The following is a 16,391-nucleotide window of genomic DNA, read 5'->3' as shown; positions in this document are numbered from 1 at the left end:
ATGAGTGGATGGAAGAACTACACTAGATTTTGCCTCTGCTTTCATTGATAGCTATTAAAGAATGTGAAAAATGAGTGTTATCTATGGAAAGCTCAAATACTTCTTACTCGCTTTCCTACATTTTTAGGTTTAATGTTTACAGTATAGCATACAATTTAATACTTTCATTTCAACTATGGCTTACTATTTTGAATTAATCTATATAAATTTACTGAAATTTCAACAAATTTTCCCAAATATTGCAGTTGATCATTCACAGACAGTGTTGAAGTTAACTTCAGTGCTATTATAAAGTAATAAAGTTTGCAAAATGACTTTTAAAAGTGCATTATCTGTTCTGTAGTTCAGCCTCAAAGTAGGTCAACATTTCTGAAAAATTAATGCATGTTAAAATAGTGTTTGAAAAGTTGAGAGGGTAAAGTGAGCTTCTTGCACTCCTTTGATCCAATGGCTCTCATGGGTACATCAGCAGTCTGCCATATATCGTCCTGCAAAACAAAGGTGGGTTTTTTATAGCTAAAACAGCCTGTGCCAGTATTTTCCTGGGAGCAGTATGAAAACTATAGAAAAAGAAACCACTCATTGAAGCGCTTTCAGACATGTTTTAAAGAAAAGTAGCTATTTCTGCATTGCTTATTTCACAGTTTTGTATTTCATAACTTAACACTATAGAATATATAATAATAATCTCAATATATAAGCGTGTCAGTGTCTTACCAGTGGCAAATCTCTTCTTAAGGAGGGAAAGCCGATAGCCAGTGCTGACGAGCTCCACGTCTACTCCTGAAAGCGTGCTGCCTTCACTAATGAATTGCACTGCAAGTGTTGCTGGCTTACTGGGTCCTTCTGAAAGTTCAAATTTTGCCCTGAGGGAACCAGAACCTATAAAAAACCCAAAAAAGCTGGTTGTTTTCCAAGAGCAAGATGATCTCCTGAAACTGAAGTGAAATGAACATGGTGGCCTTTGAGATTTACTCATAGTGGCCATCCTACATCAGTGCTAAGGAGAGATGAGAGTACAAGTCTGCTCATGCCAGGCCCCTGTTTAAGACAATGATGAGTGAATGATTTAGAGGCAAACGATACACATTTCTACACGACTGTACAGACTGCCTGTAACAGCCTGGCAATCTCCTGCTACTTGAAATAGCTGGTTGGTCCCTGTGATCATCACTTGCACTTGCTGGTCTGTAAGTACTTAATACTGCCTATTATTAGCAGGCTTGAAAGTGCATCAGAACATTTAAATGTTGTCATGGTCTGCCTGGATGAATATACATGAACAAAACCACAGGGAGAAGTGCAGCTATGCAGTAATGTATCTAGAGGAATTAAAAAAAAAAATCTTATTTTTATTATGAAGACAAGGTATGATTAAATACTTCTCCCCATAAATACCAGGTTTTTTTAGAGGCAGTGGTGAAGTGCTATCCCTTTGATGCCATTATAAATCTATTGTAAAATTCAAAATTACTTCTAAATACGTTTCTGTAGTCAATGCAAGGCATTAATAAAACCCCACAGCGCTGTTACCAATCTCTTTTTCTAGTTCTTAAGTCATTGTTCTTGCAAAATATGCTGGAGAAAATGAGACCTAAATAATTAATAATGAAATAATGAAAATAAAGTATTTTCACTTCTTTAAAACAACCTGCTATTCCTAGTCAACTGGAGCAGCTAAATGACAAGGAAAGTTAGTAACTGAAATGTTACTGGGGCAAAAGTGGGAATTAATGAATTAAACTTTTTCATGCAATGGCCTAAGGTCCATTTCATTTCTTCAGTAGGTCTGTCACAGTCTGAGTAAAGTGGAATTTCTTTCCACTGTGAGTATGGAAACTCATATATTTGAGTGCTCGGAGAGTCTGTTCTGTGTTTTGTCTCTGCAACTGACAGCTCATGTGATCTGCTGGGCTATAAATAACCCCCCAAAAAATTTAACAGCCCGTGCACCAGAATAAAGACTTCAAGACATTTGTCCTGATATCAACAGCGTTCGTGCAGTTTCTCCTTTTGTTCCCATTAAGCGCAAGGCAAGCATGGCATTACTGCCTCAAAAACATGGAACTGGGAGAACTCTGTGTTTGTACTCAAAGAAAATGGGAAGAAAGATGGTGGGGAAAGAAGGGAATGCATCATAAGCCACAGAATATGTGCAAGTCTACTGATGCAATCCACATCACCCGCAGCCCATTTTCATGCTGCTCTGCAGGTGTGCAGTAGCTCTTCATCTGGCTGCATTTGCTTCAGTATGACTTTTTTCTTTTCAAAGAAACTCCACAGTTTGGAAAAGGAAAAAAAGGAAAAGAAGGCTCTCCCTGTGTAACCATAATGGAAGACAGATGGCAAAGAACTGTGAGGTCAGTGAATGACAAAGTACACGAGATTATGGCAACTACATCTGTTGCAGATGATTCTTTCGGATTTTGTTTGAACGATGACCACAACTTTGCAGCATTTGCAGGAATAGAAGAGGTCTTCCCTTCCAGACTCCTGGTTTCTGTATGACAGCAGTCACATTTGCAAGTCTATCAGTGCCTTCAGAGTGCCCTTCACTAAGCCCTTAATAAGGCTAAAGGACTTCTTCTCCACAAAGGCTTTGAGGATGAGATGCCTCCCTTTTGCTCCTGTTTTACTGCTTCAGAAAAACATTGCACTTCAGAGGCTGCAAGGGCTGTGACACCAACTGGACCTCAGGGGAGTGCACCTGGGCATAGGACAACTCCTGGCGCCTTACAGAACGCTGTACAAGTTACCACTCTGAGCAGGTGCCCATAGATGTGTTTTTTTTCTTGGAGGTATATATGGTCAAAACAAAGACCTTCAAAAGATTGGTCAAAAATCATCTATTGTTGAGTCCATCTCTTACTGTTTTCAACTTTTCTGTACAAGAGAACAAAACAATAGAGTTCAACTTGCCTCCATTCTCAGACTTCTCTGAAATGCTAGATATTTTCCAATATGCTTTCATCTGGTCTGCACTCCTGTAAGAGAAAAGTAGGTTAGTTACAAACACCAGCTGTTGCATGTTATTTCCCTAGATTTACACCAGTATGTTGCTTACATTTCTAAATGGAGGTTTATGAAAGTACCTGATCATTTTAAGGTAAGTTTTTTGAAAACTGTACAAAGCAAACAGGAGAAGAGAAGGGTGTGTTTGCTCCAGCAGCAGAGCTCTGAAGTGCACACCACCTTTTTACACAGTTAACACTGTCCTATGCTCAAGCTGTGGCTCCGCTGCCCAAAACCCTCTGTAATCGCAACGGGAAATGAGATCATATTTTTTCACCTGAACCTTCCTTTATAAGGTAAACTTACCTATAAGTAACAAGAAAGCCTAACTCCCTGCAACTCAGTATTCATTGCTCTCTTCACTTAAAAAAGACACTCTTGGAAGTAAACAGTCCCCGAATTATGCTACAGCTGAGCGAATACCTGACTGCTGCCAAACCACAGGCACAGTGGTCGAATTCTGATCACCTTCTGCTCCAGGGATGTACTGCTTTGCCTAGTGCCACTACCCTTTTCTCAGAATTACCTGAAAACTGCATCTGGCTTTCAAGCTGTTAGTCAGATAATGACCTGCAAGACGCTTGAATTGAAAGACAATGCTACCTTGGCTTATGAAGAGCTCCTCAGTTACTGAGGTTTGTTTTAAAACCATTTCAATTAGAAGCTAACTTGTAAGATAGAACAATCAAGAAATTTTCCCAAGAACTGCATTATCTTCTATTCTCTCTATATAATCCATATATATGGATGTTTATACACACACAAAATGTTATTTTAACCATTAAGAAATTTTGGTTTCAAATGACTGTATTAAAAATTTGTGTCTATATATACACATGTGTGTGTATATATATATATCTATCTCCTGTCTGTTGGCCAAAAGAAAGCAAACATTGGAAACGTCATAAAGGCTTGCATTATTACACAGTTGCATATTGTCTCATTTTAGTTTTTGTGAATTTGTTGTACATAATCTGTTTTGGACCAGACAGACATCTGTTACTATGCACTTTATTAGGACCAAAAAAAAAAAAAAAGAAGATGTTTCAGTGAAATTTTTCAGGCTATGACACTAACGAATAGACTTAAATGAACCTGAAATAAAAAGAAAAGTGTCAATATTACCATTTTGCAGGTGGAAGTGACTGCATGTTTGTTACTCCTCCATCTACTGGTACCACAACCTGGACATTAGACAGCATGCTAGGCACATTCATAGACTCTGGATTGTACTTATAATCCACTCTCACATCAGTAGTGCTGGCGTTACATTTCCAGTAAGTTGCAAGATTCAAGGGAGTGGAATGGATGCCATTTGAAGATACCTGTAAAAGAATAAATGATTGAAAGCAGTTTAATTAAAATATGCCACTTTTGAGCAGAATTAGGGAATGATGGTAATGAATATAGTGCTAAATCCTGCAAAAGAGAACAATTAACCCTCTGAGTCCTTAATCACAGGATTCTGAAAGCTGTCCCAACCTAAAGTGATTCCTGCCAGTCTCATTTTAAATTTTAAATAAATGAAAGTTTTAAGCTCCCTCTGGCCCATGAGGCTCTTTCCTGTTCTGGCTTTTACAAGTGAAAATATTTTTGCTTTAGTCTTGTGTTCTACAGCAGACAAGAAACACGCTTGTGGCAAAATGACTTTATGAGTGGCAGTGGTAAGCCACACCAGTTCAGCTGCCTGAGCAGCCAGCAGCAGAGGCAACACCTGTCATTACAGGGCAGGCAGCCAGCAAAACACTTCTTGCTTGTTCAAAGCGTTATTGTCCTACTGCAGCTGAGCTCGTGTTACTGTCTTGTTGTATGTCTACCACCCTCCATGTCCTGGTGCTGCCACTCATCTTTCTTTGGCAGCCCAGAACCTTTTCTATCTGCCAGGGCTTCTGCAGGCCAATGCTTCATTTTCACCCAAAACTAAAAATCTGAAATAGGAATCCTTCTTCCACAGCATGCCTTTCTTCAATCCAAAGAAACGTGTTGCCCCTTCCATCTTTTTCAGGATTTCTGTGCCCCTAACATGCTTTTTATAGATTCAGTGTGCCAAGATTTTAAACTAGTTAGGAGGATATGGAAACTACAATGGTATTAATAGCTGGACTGGCATGTTATCTTGTTTTTGGACGTAGATGGTTGTCTCAGATGTTCAACACAGGCCCAGAAAATCCCTGGTTCTCCTTTTGAGGTGAGTCCGTGCCTTGAATTTTCATGAAGTTTTTTTAGTGAAAGACAGAGCATCTCAGAGATTCACAGAACAGCTGAGTTTAGAAGGGACCTCTGGAGATCATGTGGTCCAACTCCCCTGCACAAGCAGGGCCACCTTGAGCCAGATGCCCAGCACTGTGTCCAGATGGCATCTGAATATTTCCAAGGATGGAGACTCCACCACCACTCTAGGCAACTTATGCCAGTGCTTGGACACCCTCACTGAAAAAAACCTGTTTCCTGATGTTTAGAAGGAGCCTCCTCTGCTTCTGTTTGTGCCCATTGCCTTAGGTCCTGTCACTGGGTGATGCCGGAAGGAGCCTGTCTCTATCCTCTTTACACCCTCCCTTCAGGTATTTGCATACATTGGTAATATTCCCTTGAGCATTTCTTTGTGCTGAACAGTCCCACCTCTCTCAGCCATTCTTCAAGCTTCAGATGCTCCAGACCTTTCATCATCTTTTTGTCCCTTTACCAGACTGTGTCCAGTAGGTTTCTGTCTCTCTTGCAATGGACAACCCAGAACTGCACACAGCACTTCAGGTGTGGTCTCACAATTGCTGAGTAGAGGGGAAGTACCACCTCCCTACTAGCAGTACTTTGCCTAATGCAGCCCAGGAGACCGTTTGCCACCTTTGCGGCTTGTGTTCAACACTGTGTCCCTCTGCTCCTTTTCTCACAAGCTGATTTCCAGCTGGGTGGCCCCCAGCACATACCAATAAATGGGGCTATTCCTCCCCAGGTGCACTCCTTCATGAGGTATATGTCAGCCCATTTCTCCTGCTAGTTGAGGTCCCTCTGAAGGACAGAATGACCCCTTATGTGTATCCTCAGAGTGCACCTTCAGCAAGTTTGCTGGTGACACCAAACTGGAAGGATACATCAGAAGGTTCTGCCTGTTCAATGTCATCAGCAAACTTGCTGAAGGTGCACTCTGCCCCACCATCAAAAGCATTAACGAAGCGGCTAAACAGGACTGTAAACCCAGTCACCTCTAGCGTATACTGGTAGTCACTGGCTTCCAACTAGACTTTGTGTCACTGACCACCATCCTCTGGGTCTGGCTGTTCAGCCAGTTTTCACTCCACCTCTGTGTACGCTCATCCAGCCTGTCCTTCAGCAGTTGCTCTGAGGTTGCTATGGGAGAGTGCCGAAAGCCTTCCTGAAGTCTAGGAAAACTGCTCTCCCCTCATCCAGCAGGCCAGTCATTTCATCATAGGAGTTTATCGATTTGGTCAAGCATTACTTTCCCTTAGTGAATCCATGCTAATTAGTACTGATGACCGACCTGTACTTTGTGCAGCTGTTTCCAGGATGAAATTTTCCATTACATTGAGATGTCACAGTGTCATACGTTCCCACATGTTACAATTGATCATCTACAGCATCCGAAACTTACGCAATCACAAACTCAAACACAGTGCAGCTACAAACTCAACCCCCCACCAAAACCCCTAAATTCAAGGAAAATTTGACTTTTCTAAGTAATACCTAAAAAAAGCAGTGTTTGAAGCTTGCACACATGAGTTGGAGTGATGTGTAAGCAAGCTGCAACAGGTCACAAATCCAAGGCAATGATACGAAGCACAGCAGGAATGCACTAAGCTTGGGTAGAGCCCATGCATTAGAAGTAGTGATACAGCCTGAACTGATCTAGACAAGGGATGACAGTTCATCTGCATGCTAGCAGGCAAAGAACAGTTCTTTGAATTTCTGTGTAGATAACAAATCTGCCAGAATTCCTCAAAAAATTCCAACCAGAGGAAAGTGCTTACCTGATACTTTAAAACATCCACGTTATAATAGGATGCAGATGGATTCTGCTCTGATAACTTCTTGAGGTAGACGGTTATAGCTTGCATGTTCATCCAAAAATCCTTAGTACTGGAATCACTTTGTGATTGATCACTGCGAAGTAAGAGATGTTGGAGTCAAAAGGAAACACTTGGAGTTTTGTTATTTTGGATGTCTAAAAATTAAGATTAGATCTTCACTATTCCAAGCAATTATTTGTTCTACTGCATCATAACACATAATTGTACCTTCCTAAATATTAAGACAAATTATCTGCTGCTTGTATCTGGTAAAAAGCAAAGCCATGAATTTCCTTCATTCCTCACAAGATGGAGTTAATGCTGAATTTGGATTTTACATTTAATAAGACACAATTCTAATAAAATTAAGTGCTGTGAGGATGGGTAGGAAGTGGGGATGAAAGTGCTTTTTGAAAAGCCAATTTGGAATAAATCCTAAAAACATGATTATCTTGGGTTATGACATAGCCTTGCTAATGCACTGAATTATGTGATACCCTACTTTCATATATTTGTAGAGTGCAAATTAAAAAAAATTTCCACATAAAAGTGATTTTCAAATTATTATAAACAAATGCTTCTTGGATACTTATAGTTGCATTCAGTCTTAGCAACGATTTATCATATAATTTCTGTATACAGATAAGGGTGCACACAGCTGCAGAAGCAAAATCCTGTTTGGGAGGTACTGGGGCACAGTATTCTGCAGATCAAGAATATGATCAAGAATATTTTCAGCTCTCATTGAATCAGGTTTATTTTGAACAAGGATGAGCTTCTAAGGAAACTAATTCAAAACCAAAACTCAAATCACCTAAGAATCAAAGACCTCCTCTGAATGTTCACCCCTGAGGGAGAACATAGAGCATGCCTGCAGAGTGAAAGCTGACAATGAGCACCTGGAACACAGTATGACCACAATGGGTTGAATGGCCTCGAACAGTGATTTAAGCACCAGTTGTCTGCTCAACTTAGAGTTTGGTTCTCATACTCTGTTATGATTGCTGTAATTTCCATTTTCAGCAAAAAGTATATAAACACTTATCACTACAGAGGCCTTTCACAATTGAAAAAAATGAAACCAGTGGTAAATTCTTTCTGCTGCTGCACTACCAAGTGCAATTCAAACCAGAAATTCTGACATCACCACAAATATCACTCTCATTCAAAACTTCAATCTCTATAAATACCAAGCAAATGACACCCTTTGCAGTATATGATGAAAGTCAAATTATTACTATATGGGTTTAACATTGTAAACATCTATTACAGACGTCCTTTCCAATTAGAGGTAAAGTGTGACAGCACTCAGACTAGAATACTAGAAAATTTAACTTTTTTCAAAATACACTTTTTTCAGTATAATTCACTGTCAGGCACAGCTCTGCTAACTGTCATAACAAAAAGCATTTAATTTTGTTAGGATCACTCATTACATTAAGTATGTATGATCAGAATGAATTTAAATATAAAAATCTGGGTGCCTATGGTTTGATTTTTCAGTAAATTAAAAAATGTAGTACATAAAAACATTTAACTAATTCTCAAATAAATTCTCCAATAAATGATACGGTTGTGTAACAAATCTTCATTATAAAATGCATGTAAAAAACACAGCTATATTTGCAAAGTATTTTTCATGTCTGCTGTTACACTCAGCACAAATTTCAAATCCAGAAGTCTCTCAGATTTTTAATGGTGGCAGTGGAGAGAACTGAACTAAACAAGATTAATTCATGCAGTTGAATAATGTATAAGCAAATCTATTAGAGTGTACAGAATTCCGATTTACATATACAACAACTCAAAATTTACAAATCATGTAGTTTACTATTATATTGAAAAAAAAAAGCAAAACACAATACAAAACCTGTATACAAGTTGTGCATTTGGAAGAATCTGCTCTAGTTTGCTGGTGTTTTTTACCCTGAAGCAGAGCACAGCTGGAGATGGGTTGCTGGTGAAGACTTTAATAATCCCACTTGGGAATGATACTGTCATATCACCAGTAATCTTCACAATACATCTAGAAGACAATGAAAATGTCAGTTTTGTTGCAACTCATTAACTGCCTAGTTTTAATACTAATTTTAAAGCAATCACTGTACTTTCACAGTCTGATGAGCTGAATTAAAAACAGAAAATCGATTTCAAATAATGGGAATGTGGCACTGTGACAATGTGCTGTCACTTTTGACTTGGAAGTCAGATGGAATAAGTAAAGAAAAAAGTTTAGCTGGTTAAGCATACAGTAGTCTTGGTGGATATTTTTCAGACTTTGAAAACATGGCACAACTATGCTTAGGCAAGACCTAAGTAGCATAGCAAGGGACATGACAGAGGGAATGAGGTGCTTTTAGCTGCCCAAATTTACATGCAGCACCTACCTAACTGAGAGAAAAACCTTTCTAATTTTCAGTGTTCTCACTGAACACGTTTTTGTAAAGCAGAGATATATGAACTCCTAGCGGGATGCAGGCCAGTACAGACCAGTAAGCCACCGCTGTCACTTAGACCAGAAAAAAAAACCCCAACCAACCCTTTAAATCCTCCTTCTAATGCATATATATTTTTCCCCAAAATATAGAAGCAAAACAAGTGTGTTTTCTTATTATGACTTATTACATTTAAAACAATTCACTATTTAACTAACTTTGTGGGATCTGCTCCTTTAAAGTAGGCGTTAACAGATTCAGTAAGAGCTACTGCAACAGGCAAGGTGTCCTGATTTCCAAGGCTGACAGGGCTGGGACCACGTGAAACACCTAGAATACATACAGCGTATAGGTTTAATTTTCAAAAAGCTTAGCAATAGATTTCAGAATGGTTGACTACATCTGCAAGTTTCACAAGAGGTTACTACGATCAAAATCACAGTAGCAACTGGAGTTATTACCTGAAAAGTGCGTAGAAAAATATAAACACAGTACAATTGCACCATCAACACACTGCTTAGCAGCCTAAGAAAACAGGACTATCAGTATGACATTATGTAAATGGACAGACATGAGGAACACAAATGAGTAAGAGGGATGCTACACTGAAATGTCTACTGATGAAAGTAAAGTCAAGAGATCCAAAGGAAATTAGACATCTACTAGAATACTTAAAAAAACACCCCTACTGTATGCTTATTGTATGCAACAATGGTCACGGAGATGTAAAGAATTCACAGTATGCATGAACTTACAGGCAAATAAATTAATATTACACCACAGAAGTGAACTGTTGAACATTTATTTAACTATTTCAGCCAACAAAGTGTACAATTCCCATGCAGAAACCATCAGAGAAGCCTTCACAGATGCCTGTGCCAACACAACACATCTCCAATGCATAACTATAAAATACCAACTCAGACCTCACACTGAGTCTTTCTGAAATGTGTCTGTATGATGGATGCAACTGGTGGTGATGGGATTTTACTATTCATTAATTGTCTTTACTCGTACTGAATGTTAAAACAACACTGGAAGTTCTCTGCAGCAGTGCAGCAATACAGCACATAGCATCTTATTAATTTTTGGTACCACTGATGAAATAGCCTGTATTGTGTAATATTATCTGTCACAAAGGAGGCATGATATTTCTCATTTCATGAACAAAATGAGAAATTTTGAATCAAAATGCTTCCACATAGTATTACTTCTGGCAAACATAACCTATTTACTCTAAAACAATAGCTGTGCCTTCAGAGCTCTTTCAGAAGCAAAATGGAAGTTAGGACCTTGTTCTTCTCAGAAGGTCTCATATGAGATACTAGACCTTAAACTCTGAGATAAGCAGAAGTAGTAGTAACAAGCAGCAAGTAAAAGATGGGATTTGGTCTAATTCAGCTACCTCACACCTTACTTTCCATCATGTTTTTCTTGCCTAAGGTAGTAAAAAATGTTCAGAATATTTCTTAGCAACATGAAAAAAATTCCAGTGCAACATTAGGCGTCCTTATATCGAAAGGGTTACTCTAGTCACGTGTTCAAACACAAAAATTAATATATGAAGGAAATATTATGATGCTGGCTAAACCACATGGATTTATTTACTTTACTTAATATGAGCAGTAGGTTGTTTTTATTCTTTCAGACAATACCTGAGTCACGTTGCCACAGTTTCCTTAACTCTCCCTGAAAACTACTAGTAAAAGCTGTGATCCTCTATAGTCTGAGAAACCCAACAATCACGATTTCAAGAAGCAAATATGCAATAAAATGTTAACAACCACCAGAAATTTTGTTTGGTGAAATACTGAACTCAGAAGTATTCTCCACACAAGCCAAAATATGCACTCAATGCATGTAGCATTATTGTTATTAGTAATAATAACAGTATTTTTACCTTTTTTGGGGAACACCAAAGCAAATATACATTTCTCTGTGGTGTGTTTGACGGACTACAAATGAGATAGCTTCTCTCATATTTGCTCTGCTCCCACTGATTCTGTCCCTGTTGATTCACAAAAATTCTGTGTTTCTGCAGATTTCTCTCCCAAAAAAGCAATAAAGTGAAATAAACTTAACTGCTTAACCTAACTCTGTAAGTAATTTTTTTGTTGCCTTACAGCTGAAAATGCAGTGCAATGCAGCGATATCCAGGTTGAGGGCCTTTCATACCTGCTGCGAGCTCTCAGAGGGATGGGATGTCCTTGAGCTGTGCCAGGGCAGCATCTCAGGCTGCTGCCCTGCTCAGGGCTCTGGGGTGAGCACCTTTGGCAGTGACAGCAAAGCTGGCTTTGATGCCCTGCTACACGCAGCCCTGATCAACATTAACAGCCCCTAAGCTGTGCTGACACAAGAACCAGTGACACAACCATGCAAACAGTTGCACTGACAGACCTAAGGAGGTTGCCAAACTGCAGAATAAAAGACTGCATCATTGGTCACAAAAAGGGTAAATAAACAAAGCAGATCAAATGTTTTAGTTCAGTTTAAGAACAAAGATCCAGACAATTTTTATACTGGCTAAACAGCTATCAATAAAATAAAATTTATTGAAAAAAAGATGATTATGTTTACCTTCAAACATTTGTATAAGAAAATACAGAAATATTTATACTTACTTGCCTTATGAGAATAAGAATTGTCAAAGTAAAAATATATTAACTTTACTTGAAAGAACATAGTAGCAACAAACTGAATAAGACAAGTTTCACCTTGTTTTGGGGGGAAGAGGTGGATAGACAGAAGATTACGTTACATAAAAGCGGTTAAGTCAAGTTTGGGTGACTTCAGCAACATATAACTTGTTAAGTAGTTGAGCTTCCAAGCTACTTGTATCTGCCAAATACCAGAAACAGCTGGAGAAACTTGTTTCATAAGAAATAAAATTTTATTAGATGTACTGTATTAGGATGATTAGTTAACATGTAAATCTGCTTCAGGTACAATACCTGGCGGTGTCTCACAAAGATTTGCAATTGTAGGAAGGTTTCCAATCAAAAGATCATCCTCTATTACATTTAAATGAAACAAAACATTGCAAGAAAGCAAAACATATCAAGCAAAAAAAAGTTAAAATAATTAATGTGCATAAAAATACGTAGCAAATTAAAAGAAGGTTAAAGCATAAAAAAACCCATTAAATTATGCAAGCCTTAAAGGTTGCTTGGAAAAAAGATAATTAGAATCGACTCTCCATTATTCAGAACAAATGGGGTAGGGGAAACAGTGGATTGTGCAAAAGTCAAAAGAATACAGACAGCAGCGTAGAGTACATCCTCATGCCCCAAAGTCATTCACCTGTCTGCACTGCCCTTCACAGCTCTCCAGGACTGTTTAATTCATACAGCCCTTGCAGAGGGAACTGGCCTTGTTCGGTCTTCATAGGCCAGGTTAATAGCCACGTCAAACCTCAGTGTCAGCATGCACCTCCTTATCTCTGCCCTCACCTCACCATTTCACTGCCACTGTCTCCAACAACACACACACACTCAAAGCCAGGACTACTGATGCTGCTGCCACCAATTTTTGTTCCTTGGCAACAGTGCTGAAGCCTCAGGAAGTGAGCCTGGGTGGACTTTGGCAACCAGAAAATCAGTTATCTTTCTGTGACACTCCTCAGCATTTGGGAAACTGGCGGAGGGTGAACTGTAGCAGTTAAGGCTGGGCAAACCTTACTAGCTTTGGTCCTGTACAGGGTGGAAAGAGCTGCTACACTTAGTGCATAACTCCCACTAGAAGCTGTGCAGACAATCACCTGAGCTGCTGAGCCTGGGCAAGGAACCTTGGCATTTGTAACATTCACAAACAACTGGATGTTAACTCAAGAATCTGACTTGGGATCAAAATGGTAATAGTATTCAGGAATGAAATACTCCAATTCTGCTAAATAAACAAGATAAAAAGTCTTTAAATAAACCTAACAAAAACCTGAACTCCCTAATCAATTCCCTTTTGTTATAGGCAAATACTAAAACTGAAGGACTTCCCTAATCTTCTGAAGTTAGTGGCGACACATGAAGACTAATTTGCTTTTCATCTTCATCTTGCTTGTTTACCACCTTGCATTTAGTAAACACCTCTGTTTAGCTTACACACTTAACTAACTTGAAGAAAAATATGCATTAGTTTCTTTATTTTGTTGGTTTTGGAAACTGCAACTACAGGATAATAAACAAAATTATCAGTGTCATTGAGAAGCAGGCATTGCAAAGGATGCTTGAGTACCTGGAACAACTAGCCCTGACAAATCATTTTCCAACCGGGGGAACCTTGTTGTAGAATTATGGTATTTCTAAAAATAAGTTAAAATGGTTAGCTTATCTTACCAACTGTAGGTGTATTTGCTGCACTGAGGGAAGCAGAAGACGATATTGAGGAAATACTCTCTGCACGAGCCAAGGGAGCTGCAGGTGGTGGACTTGAGTTAGCGGTCAGTGGAGGGCTGAATGGCCTAGGCTGAACAAAAGAGATTAAGAGACCACAGTGTTTTAAAAAATATTTTAAAAAGACTGTAAGTAGCAGAGTTCTTCTTTTCATGCCCAAATCAGTTTAATAGTGTTTTTATCATAGTTCATTTAATGCTTTATCTACCCTAGTTTTTAGTGTAGAACAAAGGAGAAATCACATTTTCCACTGAAATAAATGTCATGATTTCATACATTATCCTTACTAACCTCTGGCCTGGGTAGTTACGTTTAATATATTTGACTACAAAGCAGCCTATCAATAATTGTGCTATAATGCAGTAACAGAGCCTAAGCCTACAGACCTGTGCATGTGTGCAGCAAATACAGATTTACAACGCTTACGGAGAGCCACTAACAACCTGGAAGTGTGCCCAGCAGAAGGCAACTTGTTTGTTCAGCCTGTACAACAGAAGCCTAAGGAGGGATCTACTAGCAGTCTTTCACTAAAAGTGGGTATAAAGACGGCGGAGTAAGGCTCCTCTCAGACTTGCAAGAGCTACAGCCACAGGTGAACTGAAGGAAAAAATTCCTTCTTGTAACCTCATGGTTAACCTCTGGGACAGGATGCCCAAAAAGACTGTAAGATAGCACTCTCTGAAGATTTTCAAAACTTAACATGTCCCTGAGCAACCTGATACAATTTTGAAATAGGCCTTAGTTTGAGCAGAAGGTTAGACTAAAGATATTCAAATGTTCCTTCCATTTAAAATTTCTGAATATTTTTATGATTCACTTATCTGTTAAGGTATTAAAGTAATTAACGATCATTCTAGAATCAACCTATCTAGAAGGTACTGAAACCCCTAAAGCATCTATTTTGGCTGGGTGGGTGGTTTTGTAATATCGGTTTGGTTTGTGGGTTTGTTGTGGGTTTTTTTGCTCTACCACACTTGTTGCTGGGTATGTGGCTTTTATGTAGACTATGGGAATTGTAAAAGGAGTTGATACATAATGAAGACAACCAGCAGTCTTCCACTTGGACCCAGACAATAGTCAATTTCTAGAACAGTATAAAATTAATGTAATTTTGTCCAGAATCATTCTTCGTAGCAGAACAGTACCAGCCAAATTCTTCTCTTTAATTATGATGACATGAAGAACAGATTCCTTGATCTAAGACCAATTACTAAAAGAATCTCAAAATTAACCCTATGCTGACCTCACAGAAAAGCAAAAGATTTTAAGTGTTTCAGTTTTGCCAAAGTGTAAGACTAGAATTTTGTCCGTAACAAGAATATGGTGAATCTTGCTACTTCAAAAGACGGTAAGAGGATCTCACCATGGTAGCATTTTTCCAAGTCAGTAAGTCAAACGAAGCCTGAAGACTCCTAATATTCACAGGCGAGGTTACGCACGACTCTGTCTGATACGGCGTCTGGGTATTTGCATTCTCTGCCACATTCCTTATCGGCAGGTGGACCCGCGCTACAGGCAATAAGCAGAGATGCAAGCAGCGTGCAAACTCTCACTGCCCCGTTGGGCAGCTGCTGCAATATGCCACCTTCTTTCTCCACCAACCAGCACCAAGGGCAAGGAGAAGTCACAGGGCAGCTACTTGTGTCAATACATGATTGATAAAGATCTACTTAATGCCACTCATTCGCCAAAGCTTTGGGGATTATCCCTATATCAGTGGAGCTTTGTTAATTACTTAGAAGTTTTCAAAATGTGAAATATTGTCACTCTCATACACATGCTATCTTTTCATTATAAAATTATTGATTTCTTTAATTAAAAACATGTGGCCAGTGCAAAAATTATGTTTTGGGCCTTCGTAGTTCTGTTAAGAATATACAGGTATGATGAACAACTTCCACACCTGTCTGGCAATGCTGAAAATCTGCTCATGTGATTCACTGAAAAGTGGCTGGAAAGTAATTCCGCTGTAACAGCATAAATGAATGGTACATCTCAAATCAAGTTACAATGGAGAATTCAAGGTAACAACAACAAAACTGATACATACTATTTCAGTAATTCCACTAAGTTTCCCAGTTGACACCTTTGGTCTTGAAGCAGGCCTTGGAGGGGGTACAATGGTGCCTACAGAAAGCGGCATTGTGTGCCTTGCTGAAAGAAAGCAAATTTAGAGAAATAGACATTAGAAAAGTCACACTGAACATAAATATGTACTCATTTGAATAGAGTAACTGGAATTCATCTCTATTTAAAGTTCCTATTTAACAAGCTCCATTTTATAAGATTTACCACTGATCATACATGCTTTTAAAATAGGGCTGTGTGATACCCTGAAAAGCGACTCTAAAAATGGCATCATGGGCTTTCTCATTTCTCTCAAGTTATTTTATACCAACCAGTCTGAGAGGTTTGTATGTAACAAAACTGTTTTACTTGACTTTCCTTTTGTGTATAATCTATATGGATTGAAAATATAGGATAGTCTTTTATGTCTCATCACAAATGGAAAATTCAGTGGAAAGTAATATTTGGTC

General features: G+C 38.8%; 1 protein-coding gene across 1 annotated transcript in view; it reads right to left on the bottom strand.

The window, feature by feature from the left end:
- Positions 1 to 604: 604 nt before the first annotated feature.
- Positions 605 to 16,391, bottom strand: part of FCHO2 (FCH and mu domain containing endocytic adaptor 2) — a gene marked incomplete at its 3' end in the record, with an annotated part of 82,406 nt that continues 66,619 nt past the window's right edge. The window contains exons 18-26 of the mRNA XM_084278492.1: positions 15,905 to 16,008; positions 13,798 to 13,927; positions 12,421 to 12,480; positions 9,688 to 9,799; positions 8,905 to 9,060; positions 6,996 to 7,128; positions 4,138 to 4,337; positions 2,920 to 2,984; positions 605 to 882 (exon numbers count right to left, since the gene is read on the bottom strand). Coding sequence (XP_084134618.1) covers positions 605 to 882; positions 2,920 to 2,984; positions 4,138 to 4,337; positions 6,996 to 7,128; positions 8,905 to 9,060; positions 9,688 to 9,799; positions 12,421 to 12,480; positions 13,798 to 13,927; positions 15,905 to 16,008 — 1,238 coding nt within the window. The remainder of the gene's footprint in view (positions 883 to 2,919; positions 2,985 to 4,137; positions 4,338 to 6,995; positions 7,129 to 8,904; positions 9,061 to 9,687; positions 9,800 to 12,420; positions 12,481 to 13,797; positions 13,928 to 15,904; positions 16,009 to 16,391) is intronic.

This window comes from Gallinula chloropus (assembly GCF_964237585.1).
Source record: "Gallinula chloropus genome assembly, chromosome: Z".
NCBI classification, from domain to species: Eukaryota; Metazoa; Chordata; class Aves; order Gruiformes; family Rallidae; genus Gallinula; species Gallinula chloropus.
This window is presented reverse-complemented; position numbering and strand designations above follow the sequence as displayed.